General features: G+C 37.1%; 1 protein-coding gene across 1 annotated transcript in view; it reads right to left on the bottom strand.

The window, feature by feature from the left end:
- Positions 1-975: 975 nt before the first annotated feature.
- The window catches only part of PPP4R2 (protein phosphatase 4 regulatory subunit 2), a 32,629-nt gene continuing 18,928 nt past the window's right edge, over positions 976-14,676 (bottom strand). The window contains exons 3-9 of the mRNA XM_080384376.1: positions 12,742-12,912; positions 7,696-7,789; positions 6,198-6,235; positions 5,686-5,760; positions 5,122-5,265; positions 4,297-4,565; positions 976-3,315 (exon numbers count right to left, since the gene is read on the bottom strand). Of these exons, the coding sequence (XP_080240502.1) occupies positions 3,002-3,315; positions 4,297-4,565; positions 5,122-5,265; positions 5,686-5,760; positions 6,198-6,235; positions 7,696-7,789; positions 12,742-12,912 (1,105 nt within the window). The 3' untranslated portion in view covers positions 976-3,001. The remainder of the gene's footprint in view (positions 3,316-4,296; positions 4,566-5,121; positions 5,266-5,685; positions 5,761-6,197; positions 6,236-7,695; positions 7,790-12,741; positions 12,913-14,676) is intronic.

Here is a 14,676-nt window from a genome sequence, read left to right as displayed (position 1 = left end):
GGAGGTGTTACAGGGAGGTGGCTTTTGCTTGTTCTGAGCTCCGTTTGCGAGACAAGGGGACGCACACCTTTCCTACAGTGTGCCCCTTGCACTGGGAGCTCAGCCAAAGCGCCTCCGCGCTCACTGGGCAGCACCCAGCCAAAGCCTCCATAACCCCAAGTACACGCCGTGCTGGAAGGGCACCCCTGCAGCAAGCATTAAAGTAGTTCCAAAGGTTTTAAAAAAAAAAAAAAAAAAAAAAAAAAAAAAATCAAGGCTGACAAAGCATCTCAGATCCTACAAGGGAAGCAACTTTTCTAACTATTTTTTCAAGTATCAAGAGCACAATTAAGGGCTGACCTTCACCTTGTGCTCTGGAAAGTGAATGCCATTACATTTTCTATTTATATTCTGGCCCCACGTTAACAGCATTTTTTAATAGGAAATACACCCAAGAGCACTACAAAGCACGTGCTGCAGGTTTCCCGGGGTTTAACCACCCCCTTCCTTCGTGGATGCAAGCAAAACAACCGATTCTGTCTGAGCGGCTGTATGCAGAAATGTGCTCTGGGGTGTAAGTCACAGAATTTCAAGCATCCAGATTTAGAAAAGTACGAGGACAGATTCAACACTACACCTCCAGGCACTCAGAAAAGCAGCTGCCTGTGTCTCTGGGGGTGTGCAGGGCCACCAACAGGACACAGCTGCTTAGAAATGCAGTACTTTGGGTTTGTTCTTTTTAAATTCACCTTAAAAAAAAACAGGAGGGGGGATCTTCTCTCATTTATAGTAAATGCAATCTTTAAATGTAGGCACGTTTAGTATTATGACACTCACTGTGACGTTAAAGCATGATTTCAATTTCCATTAGCCATTTCAAAAAAAAAAAAAAAATAGTGCAGATATATAAATGAATCCATACCTCAAAGTTCTTCTGCAAGTCCCTGCAACAGTAGCACTACCGCTGCCAAAACAAACATATCCAAAGGTCACAGGTGCTTAAAGAACAAGTTTATTGACAATATCTTCACAAATAAACAGTCTAAAGAAAATTTCAGAAATCTCTAAACTTAGAAATTTTAAAATTTTCTCATTGGCAAAACATTTTAAAAAAACCCAAGAAGTGTTAAGATGTCACTATATTTTTAAGCTTTCCTAATTTCAACATTTTGCTTCAGTCCTTTAATTTCATAATACATATCCAACCCTCAAGCACAATGAAAATGAGTAAAGGTACAATTTTCCTTCTGCAAGGGGATCTCTATCAATAAGATTATTTTTTTTGGCAAGCATCTCCCTGAATCCTGTCTGCTTAGAACTTGGTAAGTAACATGAGCAAGAAGTAACTTTATAAATATTCCAACTGAGCCAAATTATTCTGGTATTAATCAAAACCTAGATTTCCCCAAAACAATATAAAGCATACCATGTAGTACGAGAAACTATTAGCATGCACTTTAGAGGTCAGTTTTGTACTTCAGGTATGAGAACTTAAAACCGAAGAGGGACAATTCTGATAAAAATGTACTCCGATATTTCATAATATTAATATTTATTGCTTTATATGAATACTGTATTGAAAGCCCAAGCATTCAGTTTACACACAGAAATTATACAATTATATACCGTTTCACAATGGCAGTGAGCACTCATTACAATCTACAAAAATCTACTTTACAGAAATTTAAAAATTCTAAATATCAAAAAGGTACAGTTGAAGAAACAGGTATAAATTTGGCAGCCAGTAATTGTGACTGGGAGGTTGCAGCTTGCATGTCTTTAAATATGGGAACTGGAAAATATCAAGAGTTTAAAGCAGTAGTTTGTGCTTTGAGCTGGTTTGAAAAAAATGTAACACTGGCTGTCAAAGTAGCATGTTCAAAAATATTTAGTTCACTTCCAAAATGTTATACAAATCATGGTGATTTCTATGCACCCCTAAACCTTTCAGGTGTTTAGCTCGGGTACATAACTACGGTCACGTAGTAATTCTTCCAATACAGTGGTGTGATCATACCGATGCCATCTGCATACCTTAGAATAAATTTGAGACTTCTCTACAATATTCACAATGCTCCAAGAAGCACTCAAAAAGGCAAAGTACCTGCTCATTTCTTCCAAGATATTTTCTTATCTCACTTTCAAACATTTCCTCTACAAAAGTTTAAGCTAATGTTTTGATTACAACGTTCTCAACATAAAGCACATTTTCTCATAAATAAATGAAATCCTTTCACTCAGGCACCTCAGAGGTATACAAAAGAGTTGTAATCCGAACAGTTCTCTTGGAATGTGTTTACTCTGGTGTTTTCAACAATGTTAATATTTCCAGGGTTTCATATGGGCCAGATTTCATTTGCTTTGTTTTCCAAAACAAAGTGCCTTGAGAGGTGAACTCAGTCTTTTCCTATAGAAAAAAGTATTTGCTGCATTTATCTTTTATAGAAACAGAAAAATTTACCATTTCCCCCTTAGAACAGTGAGGGTACACATACGTGTGCATGCGTACATATATGTGTGTGTGAAATGTAACACATTTTAAACACACAACATAAGGTTTCATAGTGTGTATTCAAATAAAAATCTGGAAACCAGCATGAAACCCCATTATTTCACATGTCAAATGTTGAAACTGTAACCAAAATATGAAGTAACTGCTATAGCCGTCAGAAAAAGACAAGACAAAAAGCTTTCTTGCTTACATACAACTAGGTGTGGTAATCTCCAAAAAAGTTGTCAAAATTATAATTACCTTCCAGTTTAAAAACTTTTATTCTAAATAAAAAAAACTATACACAAACCACTGATTTGACCAAACGAAAGTTCAGCGGTAAGCAGGACCTGAAGGAGCTGGTATTCACAGTTCTTATCATGTACAACTCTTTCAAGGTTCAATCCATGGAGAAGTTTATTTTACAACCTGCTTCTTTTTGTAAAACTAAAGGTCCACTTTATTACATAAAATTATTTATACAGTGTAAAACCGGAGCCTTATGGAAAATACTGCATCTAAGTATTTAAATTAGTCTTGCTCCATAGGTTCATCTGCAACTTCTGTGGCTTCGTCACTGTTTTCCATAGGGGTCTCTGATGAAATTTCTGGAGTTTCACTAGCATAGGACCCTAACTCTTCAGTTTCACTGCAGTCAGCTCCACTACTGGCAGATCCACTAATTTCACTGTCATCTGAGTGTAAATCCTTCTCTGCTTGTGACTGATCAGACTCCTCCATCTGATTGTTCTCCTCAGAGGTCTCTTCATTCACAGTTGAGGATTCAGTGTCTTTTTCTTGATCTTTTCTGTCTGGACCAACATTTCTGGGAGACATGAAGGACTCTAGAAACAGTGAAAGCACAGTATTACTAAGACTTTTTTAAACATATCTTGATCCTGCTATCAATTCCCAGCTATGCTGAGCCATACTTCCCAACACAGCCAAAACCAGGAAAAACTGACAACCCTCGATTTTATTAGAAGATGGCCCAACTCATAAATCATTTATTAGCCAGCTCCATCAGGACAGCCAAACTACCCTAATATACCATGAAGTCCAGTATTTTTATTAAATAGGTAGCTTCACTTAATTAAGCTTCAGTGGATAAAGACACAGTCTAAAAAGTAACTTTTCCTTGCTTCCTCACATGCCTTCATTTGCCTTCAGGACCAGTCTTTTGGAAATGTTGCAAACATTACTGTTTCAAGTATACATCCACCATCATCTAGAGGAACATTTTACAAATACCCAAGCCACTAAAAAATTGGTATTAAAAGGCAACTTTGGAGAATACTTAAAAAATAACTGCAGTTAAGAGACTGATCTATCTTTTTTTTTAATTAGGTACAGGGCCTGCCTTGGAGACAGGCAATTTTCACTGTTCTAATAGGATCTAGAGAGACTGTTGTTCAGCCTCAGTGGAAGAACATAACTATATCCACATTTCAGTAATTTATATTATTAACAAAGACAGTCAAATGTAGATATGACATATCCACCTTCTGGAGAAGAGACAAGAACATCTGGTGATACCCTAAAGCTGGGATTCTCAAACTCTTGATACATCATTACCACCCCTGCATAATTTACAGTCTAGGAAGAATTTAAGTACCAGTTTATGTTTTTTTGAATAGCGATGTAGGACTAAAAAGAAGGAAGCAATAACAGAATTGCTAAATTACGCAAAACCCAAGTATGAACAAGCAGCTCATCTTTAAGTACAACTGGAGACATTCAATAATCCCAACGTCATTGGCCTCTGGCAAAGTAAATCTTAACTCCTTGGAAAAGGCACAGAGCAAAGACAGTAAAATCTGAAATACCTTCCTCCTCTTCCTCTGTACAGTGCTGTCTGGCACAAGTAGCATCTTTTTCTTTATCCTGAGGTGCAGAGGATGTTTCTGACTCTTCCCCCATGCCTAAAGAAACTTCACTGGAGGCAGTTTGGTTAGATGCATCTCTGGCTTCCCCTTCCTTGTCAAATTTAAGTCTTTTTACCTCATGTCCTTCTGCCTCTGCAGGATCATCTTCAGAATGCTTATTTTTTACTGGGCTGCTCTGAGCACCTTCTGATTCAGATGCTGGTGATTCACTATAAACAACAAAAGCAGCTGTAGTTTTTATTGAAGAAAGACATTCTGTATCTTGACACACTTAAAGTAGCAGCTACTTGAAGTTAAATGCTCTACCAGATGTAACAGTACACTTATTACATAACAAAACATCAAAGCTATCACTCCTGATTGTCAGTGAAAACAACATGGTCAGGCTACTCTGGTGGGTCCAAATTACAGACAGGTCCTACTGTCAGAAGTGGTGGCAAATGTTTATGAAATATCGTATCTGGTTATAGCTTAACATCCTGACACAAATATGGCAACTGTGGATTTCTGAACTCCTTTGTTGGCTCTTCATTTTTACTGTACATCCCCTATGCTTACAAGATGTGTTACTGCAACTGTGGAAACTTGAGCTAAAAAGTTAGCTAGACAGCCCAAACAGTAGTAAATACACCTATCAAATCCTGCTGCAGATATTCGTACATTAAGACTTAATTTTGCACACCTTAGTCATTATGTTTTAAAAATATTTGTAAAGTGAAAAAACTGAGAATAATAAAACCTCAAAATACATCACTCCTCACAAACCTGTGTTTTTTGTCTTCTGTTTGCTGCAAGCTTGATTCTTTATGTTCCGTGCTGTCTGGCAAACCGTTTGTTGTCATAGGAGTTGACAAAGAAACCTTCGGTCGATTTACTGATCTGGGAGTTCCAGGACCATTTACATTAGATCTTTAAAAATAACAATAAAAAGGTAACCCACCGTTTTAGTAAAGCAATTTGTTACTAATAGGCAGAAAAAGGCTACAACCTTGTTCTACAAGGTAACAGAACAAGAAGATCAGGTAATTTGCTGTTTCATATTGAATAAAAAAATCCTTGCCTACATGTTTGTAGCATGCAAACTATGATAAAAACCTGAATTAAAAAATCCTGAACAATGAGGTTACAAAAAGATCAAAAAACCCCAGAGTACATAGTGCATATATTTGTGCCTCCTCTACCTTCCTTCCCCAATATCCCATGTCACACGCCATTTTTAAGGCTACCCATTTAGTACCAGAATAGGTAATGATACAGGATCTGAAGCAGCTATTTTCAGAGCTACCTTGCTTTTATCCAGAAAAAGTTAACTCCCGAAACTCAACTTACCTGTCAGAGTACCCTGGTGAATTTCCTGGGAACATAACGCCATTCATCCGATTTAAACTATTGGAATTATTTTTCCTAACAAAAAAACAATGTTATGAATAAAGGAACTTTACTGTAAGCTTGTTTACACAGAATCCCTCCCCACAACTTAAATAGGCCCCCAGTGCCTGTCCTCGAGGAGTGACACACATTACACTAGGGAAACAGGCTACAATATGAATTTACAGCACACCTGTTATCAAGGGGTATCCATTTTTTTCCACCAGCAGCTATGGTACAAAGTAACGGCTTAGCGTTCAGAGATAACACTGAACTGTACCATATATCTGATTCCAAAGCTGTGTGTTCATTTCCAAACTGTTACCTGTAACACTTGCAGACTACCACTAGTATTGACCTAGCTATTGATAAGGGAAACCTGAACTCTGCAGGAATAACAGACACGCACGCACACATTCTCCCCTCTACTAACAGAAATGTGAAGTTTCAAGAAAACAAAAGGTGATACTTACTCTGAAGATGGATATACACAGCTGACAACCATGACATTCTGTAATAAACAACATATTAAGAGCTCAGAAACAGAAGCTTCAGCTCTTGACAAAACCCCAAAAATTAGAATTACAGGATTGTGGTTGTATCTGTTAAAAGTATCTCTACAGAAAATTGGGTGGAACACTACAAACGCATGACAGATACAGAAGAAGTATCTCTGCTCCCTCTTTACAAAGTCAGGCCATTAATTATAACAAAATATCAGTATTTTCTTAAGTGGGTTACTGTCATGACAAGACCAGCACATTAAGCCTCAGGCCCAAATGTTTCTAATTTCTAACTGAAATATCTCTGGAAAGCAAAGTACTCAGAAATGCTGAAAAACTTCTCAAATGCTTAAGAATGCTCTATTTGTACACGAGCCCTGCAACTGAAAGTGTACAAGCATTATTAAACATTTTTGGCACAGCTGTATTTCAAATATTAAATTATTTTTGCCCCACATGAACAAGGGGCAGAAACATTAATTAATTCAGCACATTTTGCTTAGCTGCCTCTCCCTCTTCAATCCCATAGCAAACTACATCAGTTTTAACAACTAGAAACCTAGCTTAAAAATTAAGTTTCTCTCTTCAAATCAATACTCAGCCCAATTATACAGGGGGGCTTTTATCAGAGTGCCAGCTCAATTAACCCAGATGAACTTGAGTGAGGGCTCTCCATAAAACCTGAGCTGTGGTTTCACAGATCTCATTGTTGGCTAAGAAATGGCATTGTGAAATCCCTCTGTCCATTTTATTCCTACCTTAACTTGCAAGAATACACCTGACTGCATCCGCTACAGCAGTGAAAACCAATCTGTTTACAAGTTAACCTTTCTTCCACCAAACTGTCTAAATAGGAACCTCCAGCCAATTTTGCCATCAAGAAAATCCTACGTGAACTACATCTTGATAGTCTTATCTGTTTTTGAAAGATCCCATATTCTGACATAAGCTGTAAAATATCATTAAATGACATTTGTATGCTTTTACAAAAGCACAGTCCTCTACACAAAATTATTCAAATACTGAAATAAAAGACACTAGTGGGGGTGGGACGGGTGGGGCCAGGGGAAGGGCCCTCCCTTCACCTATGGGATCTAATCTGAAGCCAAACATGGAATGACATACCTGACTAAAAAATTCAAATTATTTCAACTGATTATTTACTTCTAGTTTAGATTCAATCTACATAATGACATTAGACCCTCCACAAACTACAGTTTCAGTACTGCACAGTAATTAGGAAACACAACAGTTACAGCCCTGAGATTTATTTTTGTGTCTTAGGTTATTTTAAAACTGCTTTTTGATGTTAAAAGGCATGAAACCAATTCATACGCTTAGAGTAGCTATTAGCTATACTATGGCTATGAGCCACAAAGAAACCATCAGACCTCTGGGAGTAATTCAGAGGTTATTTAAGTGGTAGTTGTGACTGTTTAGCCATGTTCTCGCTTGGAAAAATACATACCTTTTCCACACCTCTTAGAAATTTGTCTGTTCCTGTGTAATTCCTCCTAGGATCTGTCAGCAACTCACAGAGTCGCTGAATAGTGAAGGGGATGCTGCAATGAAATAGATATATGGCAATTTAATTTTATTTTAATTGGTATGACTGTTAGGAAGCAACAACTTTATTTGTTTCTCCCCCTTATCGAGAAGGCAGAAAGAAAACAGTACTGAAATTTGTTATCATTAGCAATATAGGGTAGTAACTCACGCCTTTATTTTCCCCCACATCTCATACACTGAAGTAACAAAAGCACTATCTTTTGTGCTCACCGCCACAAAATTCTTGAAGTAGAATCCCAAATACATCATCTCACAACAATTAAAACAATAGGAAATCAGATCAACAGTAAAATAGTTTAGTAATGTATTTATTATTCAAATAACATAGAACAGAGATGGTAAGTGATTTAAAGCAAGTTTGAGTCATACACACTACAGCTAAAAAAATTCAACTTGTGGTTTATTTCCTGTTTTACAAAATACATTTACAGAAAAAGCATTAAATGTTGGAAATAGTAGAGCCATTACATTTCAGGTGTTACAAATACTCTATTTTGCCACAACTGGACAGAATACTTAGCTATCACTGAACAGCTCAGTAAAAATAATTAAAATTCAGAGGAAGATACATGAATCCATAAGCACCACATTCACACATTGTTTTCTGACAATTCTACACTCAGTTTCATCCCTGCTTAAATGAGAAACTGACCTTTCAGACAAGCAATGCTTTACATACATTTACCAGTTACCTGAGATGTCACACTTTCGTTGCAAATTCAGTGACACATTTTAACAAACTTCTGACAAAACAGTAAAATACTGTAAAAGTCACTTCAAAAAAGTAATAAAGAATCATGCATTTTTAAAGTTAACTATTTGAAGTTGAAGCCACATAAACACATCAAAAATTCATCCAAGAAGAGTATTTGATACAATACTTAGGGCCATTTCTTGACTGGAAATACAACTGAAACCAAATCATATCATAAAATCATAGAATGGCTTGGGCTGAAAGGGATCTTCCACAGCAAAATCAATACACACTTACATGCATGTGTGTGTGCCCATATGCCTATACCGTAAATCTTGGTAAAAATTCAACTTCTATTATTTTCTGAGGAACTCTGTACACAGTATCATCAGCCTATTTCAGCAGCTAATACAGTATCTATCTCAAGCTCAGTTCATTGCTAAAAAGCCACATCTTAAAGATGCACAGATCTGCCACTGTTTCAGTGCGCAGGTCAGCATAGCTATGATGACTCATACTACATGACACTTCAACTAAAAGCAAGCAGTAATCAGAAAGAGTGACCAAGCAGAAACAATTTAATTACGTTTTTCAGAACTGACTGTATATTATGTTATAGAGGAAGTTTTAATCCTCAACTGGAGAGCTCCACAGAGGTAGGCCACAATGCAGCCACCCTTGGCCCTAGTTCCAACACAGCTACCTTATAAAAAAAAAAAACCACACACAGGTTTATCACATTTACCCTGCTAGTTAATGCCTTCCCTTGCTATTCACCCTGAATTACACCACTCCAACTTATATTTACTTGACTTCTAAGAACAAAAAGATTGTGAAGATGATCTCCATCAATCAGCTGTGCAGAGTTATAATACAGCTGATGAAGTATTAAATATATTAAACACTTAGAAAAAGTAACACTTTAAGATGATGGTATTTCTAAGAGATTTGTTTTCACAGGTTATTGCTTAAAAGCAAGTAAAACGGCAGGGAGAGAGTGATTCAGTATCCAGGCAAAATACATTTCACCTCCCTATTTTGACCCAGAAGCATCTCCTCCCCCATCCCCAAAATTTACTAAGTACAAACCAGCACAAACCAGGAACAAGTTTTCCTTAAAATTCTGTTTATTACACATAGAGTCTTAATAATGATGGCACCACTGTCCAGCTTAATTTCCCTAAAGCTTCCTTCACATCAATCACATAGTGCTGCTATTCAGCAGGTTTTGGTCAATCTGTAATCTTCCATGACACCCAAATTCTTCATGACGTTCAGCTCCTGTGTAGTGCCCTCTTTTAATGAGATTTCCAGCCCTAACTCACAAAGAATTTACTTGACCCATTAACTTTTCCACATAGGTACAGTACTAATTGTATCTGCTGTTTCCCATTGATGGCCATTTTGGTTTTGGGTTGAAAAGTGCATAATTAAAGAGACTTTGTAATTTTTTAATAGACTGTACATTCAAAACCAATTTATTTCTCAGAAACAAAACCAGGCAGAATGTAAATTATTTTTCATCAGCCAGATCTGTAAAACGTGCTGGAGAATCACTGCCTGGCTACTTTGTATTCAGCTGTACCTAACTGCACACCTGGAATACTAATACATGAAGTACTTTGTGAACATCAACACTGTTCTAGTTACTTGGGAAATCAGTACACTCAAGAAAGTGTGTAGCCTGCAAGTAGCTCCAGAAGTACAAGCTGTCTTCCTATTTGACTTTCAGCTATGAGGCTCAAACAAAAACCAAACCTAGCCCATTTCCCTCCAAAATTTTCCACAGTAAACTTCATTTACTGAGCAGCAGATGGCACCAAGTGTCACACTATCACCCTTTGCATGTAATTCGTTCAACATTTGCAAGTGTTTTTACTTGACAAAACCCGAAGTTCACTTCACCCTACAAATTCCTTTCCATAAAACTATTATTTTAAAATAGTTTAACAATGCGATTTTAAAATCGAAGTACTTTGAATTGGTGTAAATCTATACATGAACACCAATGTAAAACTTTGTGAGCAGTATGAGAATAGATCTTATATGCTTAGAAATTTAATTAGTTCAGTACATGAGCTGCATGAATAGTCCTAATCTGCCTACTTAACCTAACCACTTAAAATTCTATACAAACACACTCAAAACTGCACTTCCTAGCACTACAGTTCAGAAAGAATTACAAACTAAAAATTCATCACATGGACAAGATTCAAGAAGGCTATGGGAAAGTTGCATATAAAAGCTATATTAAATTATGGCAAAAAAATATGCATGAATGAAAATCTGGATGATGATTATGTTTAGTTTATTCATGCTGTCAAGACTCCTGTCATCAGACATTCCCAGTAACTTACCTTGGAACTTTCTGCTTCACTAGCAAAGTATAAAGAAAATAGAAAGTCTTTTAGAAAGTCCCTACTCCAAAGCAATTCTAAAGTACAGCATGAGAATCTGGCTCTGCAACGTCAAGTAAGATACAATAACATTAAAACAGCCAGTTTGTGCTTTCATTAAAAGGCACATCATCTATACAGATCCCAGAACAGAGGTCATTCTCCCAGAACAGAGGTCATTCTTAATTCATTACTTTGACTTTTAAGTTTAAAAAAATGAGCTAGTTTTCATGAACTCTTTCCCTCACTCTTTTGAGCAAACACCAGTAAAAACATCCTATTAATGAAGTCACACTGACACCTACAACTCTAAATAAGAAGCCTTAATATACCAAATTGCACGAAATAAAACCTGCTGTTGTTACTTTTTGGACCATCTCCACACGTTTCAGCTTTCACAACCGTATCATCTCTGTAGGGGTTGTAGGATGTATTAAATAAACTCTTCTACAGTCCTAGATTCTGAAACATCCTGATGTATTACTTTAAGGTAACTAACGCATGCAGTTTGCTTCCTCAAAAACTGGGTGGTTCACTTGGAAGTATGAGGAAGTTGAGCACTCTGAAGTGTTACAGCAATAGATGAAAACAGCGTGGCCACAGAGTAACCTCCAGACTTGGTCACCCATGGGTTTGTTCAGTACACTTCGTTACAACAGAAGGTAACAGCAGCCCATTCATGAGCTGTCTCTGTGTGAGCACATTACAAATTTTGTGGGCAGTGAAGCATTAACAAAAAGCTGGGGGAGGCAGGAGAGAGGCAGACTTGGGCATAAAGGATAGGTTTGTTTTTAAGTTCCCTTAGTGAAGTAGCCCAATATAAATACTGGGAAGCTGAGAACAAGCTGAATTTCACATTCTTAGAAGTATCCTACATAAGAGGAATTGCGGCGAGTGGGGGAGGAAGCGAGACCTGACTTATGAGATTTAAACTGCAAATAGATTAAGCTGTATGGAACAATGACAATAAAAATTATTAATTTAGCATCAAAATATGATACTAAGAATGTGTTAGTAGCACCTGTAAATCTGAAAAAAACAAGGAGGTAAGCTTTGCAGTATGCCCATTTATTGACAAACTGAGAAAAATGCTGAAAGTCTCTCAAGCAAGCATTGAGACCCACAGGCAGGATGACTCAGCTTACGGTATGTAATCTAGTTTAAAAACAAGAAAAATACTATATAAGCTAATAAGAAAGGCACACCCAACAGAAGACCAACAAAAGTGTCAGGAGCTTTATTTTAAAGGAAACAAAACTTCCACAATTACAAATCCAGCGAAGGGCATACACTTTAGTCTAAGACACTGTCAGCAACAGATCAAATACCCCAAGTCTCAGTTAGTAATTAACACTGGAACTATGAAGTTTCATCTGGCCCAATTTAACAATTCAAACCCAGGAACACCTTGCCTCCTAGTCACACCATGTTTATCACGGCATTACTTCCCAAAAAGCTACTGAACTGCCCCCAAAGCAATTAAGAACCAAACACCAAAAGACTTCCTTCAGTTAGGTATTTCAAAATACATCGAAAGAAATCTGACTTTACTATTTCACCTGCTAAATGCAGATTGTAATGCCATGCTTCATTGAACTGTATTACTTAAAAACTAAATACATATTGAAAAAACTGAAGTGCCTGACATGTCACAGGATGTCATAATTCTCATTCAAAGACAGAATAATAAAGTTCTGAAACTACTGTAGAGAGTATTTCCAAGGTATACATTTGCTTCTGCTTTTCTATTTCAGGAAGCAAAATGAACAGTCACAGATAGAGAGGACAAAATACTAAGTTAAAATTTGAGAAAGTATTTTTGTTATCCTGATTTCAGAGAAAAAATGATACATACCCATTAAATCCAGTGACAATTTTCAGGATTCTTTCTTTCATCTCTTCAAAGGGAATATATTCCACATTTGGATTGGGGGGCCCTCTTGGTTCAGGAGCTGAGGTTCTGAAATCATCCATTACTTTCTCCAGTTTGAAAATAAAATAGCCTTTAAACTGAGACCACTGAACCCTGCATAAAACACAAGAATTAAGACATATGCAAGTCAGCCCTAAAACCACAGAAAAACAGCATAACTTCGTGTTTGCGAAACAACATTCATGCTGGCTTGCCAGCCCTAAGATAAATGAGGCAAGTAATGCAGTATTATTTTTCTTCCTGAACTTAAAAACATGGCAATAATTTAAATAATTACAGTAAAACAGTATTACACAAGTCAATTGCCATTAACAACAGGGTAAGCCATTTCCTTAATTACAATTCAAACCTAAATGCGAAACATGCACGCATTCTATACAATTTACCAGCGAGCCTACACGCCACCTGAACTTTTCACTGAGCTCACAAGAGAAGCAGGGAAAAAATAAAAAGAAGAAAATGTGTTTCAAGTCTGGAAATCATACAGCAATTGTACACAGCATTACCTGTTTCCATTACAAAAAGCATTTCAGTAAGATTTTGAAACTAACTGCTCAGTATCCACGCACCTTAAAAGCATTTAATAGTACCTCTTTTTCTCAGAAAGACAAATACATTTTGTATCACTGATAAAACCCGATGATGAGTATTTGAGCAAAACAACTTTGACTCCTGAAAAATATTCCCACAACAGTAAGTAATGCGTTAAGATCTTTTCAAACAACCTTCTTGCCTTACAACTTAAAAGCTTTATCATTTATGGAATTCTTCATACTGGTGCTTTCAAGAAAACACGTCTTTCACTGCATACAACAGACAAGGTGGGAAACTGCTGAGAAAGCCCTTTTACACCAATCACCCCAGGCAGCAGTCACAGAAGTAGTTCTGGGCCTCCCCTGGCTAGTGCATTTCTTAGCAGAATAAGGAGCCACTTGAAAGCAATCGATTTAGTTCAGTTACTATCAATTTTATTCTATTAACGTTGGCACAGGAGCTTTCACAGCTACAAGATGGAGATGCTAGCAAATAAAAAGAAGAAACAGGAAGAATAACAAACCAGCAATAGAGAAAATTATCTTTGACATTATCTATAACATAGGTAATCTGGAATTAACGGGCTCAAATCAAACAAACATAAAATCGAAACCCCTGGACAGCCCTTCAGCTCCTGCTGAATGAAATATTATTTAGCCACAGGTTGTATTTCTGCAGGCTGTGCTTGGTAGCAGTGCTAGTTTGAACAGCCCCTGACTATTTTCAACCCCATGTAACATCTGACCTTCTGTCAGGCTGATACAAACGTCATCTGGGGAGTCACTGCAGGTAGCTCACAGCAGCAGGAGTTGTATCCCACATGCTATTCTTGAGCAGCAATACTACCAAATATAAAACCACAAGCCAATGAAGCCATATGAGCCTGCTTCCACCAGAAACACAGTGCCATGTTATCTTTGCCTTAGTTTTGTCCTTGGTCTTAAGACAATAGTTACAAGATGTAAAAGGGGAAAACCAGCTCAAGCTTATTTACAGAAATTCAAATACAAAACCCCATCTTATTAGGAGTGATAAATTGGCAAGAATGGGGGGAAATCCAAAGAGGAAAGCAAACCTCCCTTTTCCTTCACAGGAAAGCATTAGGCTCCTCACAACAGAGCAGAATGCAGGACTTGGTGAATAATAATAACAAAACCAGAAACAAAAATAGAAAGAAAGAAGAAACAAGATTCCAAAAGGGAATGGCATAGATAGACTGAACAGTGTCATTGAGTCTTCACTGGATTATTGCTCCAATTAGCATTATACAGCCAAAGCAGAACACTATAATGTTTCAAATGTACAATGTTAGGCATTACTACT

Source organism: Falco punctatus (genome assembly GCF_963210335.1).
Source record: "Falco punctatus genome assembly, chromosome: 4".
In the NCBI taxonomy this organism is placed as follows: domain Eukaryota; kingdom Metazoa; phylum Chordata; class Aves; order Falconiformes; family Falconidae; genus Falco; species Falco punctatus.
Note: the sequence above shows the minus strand (reverse complement) of the source record. Positions and strands in the feature narration are given on the sequence as shown.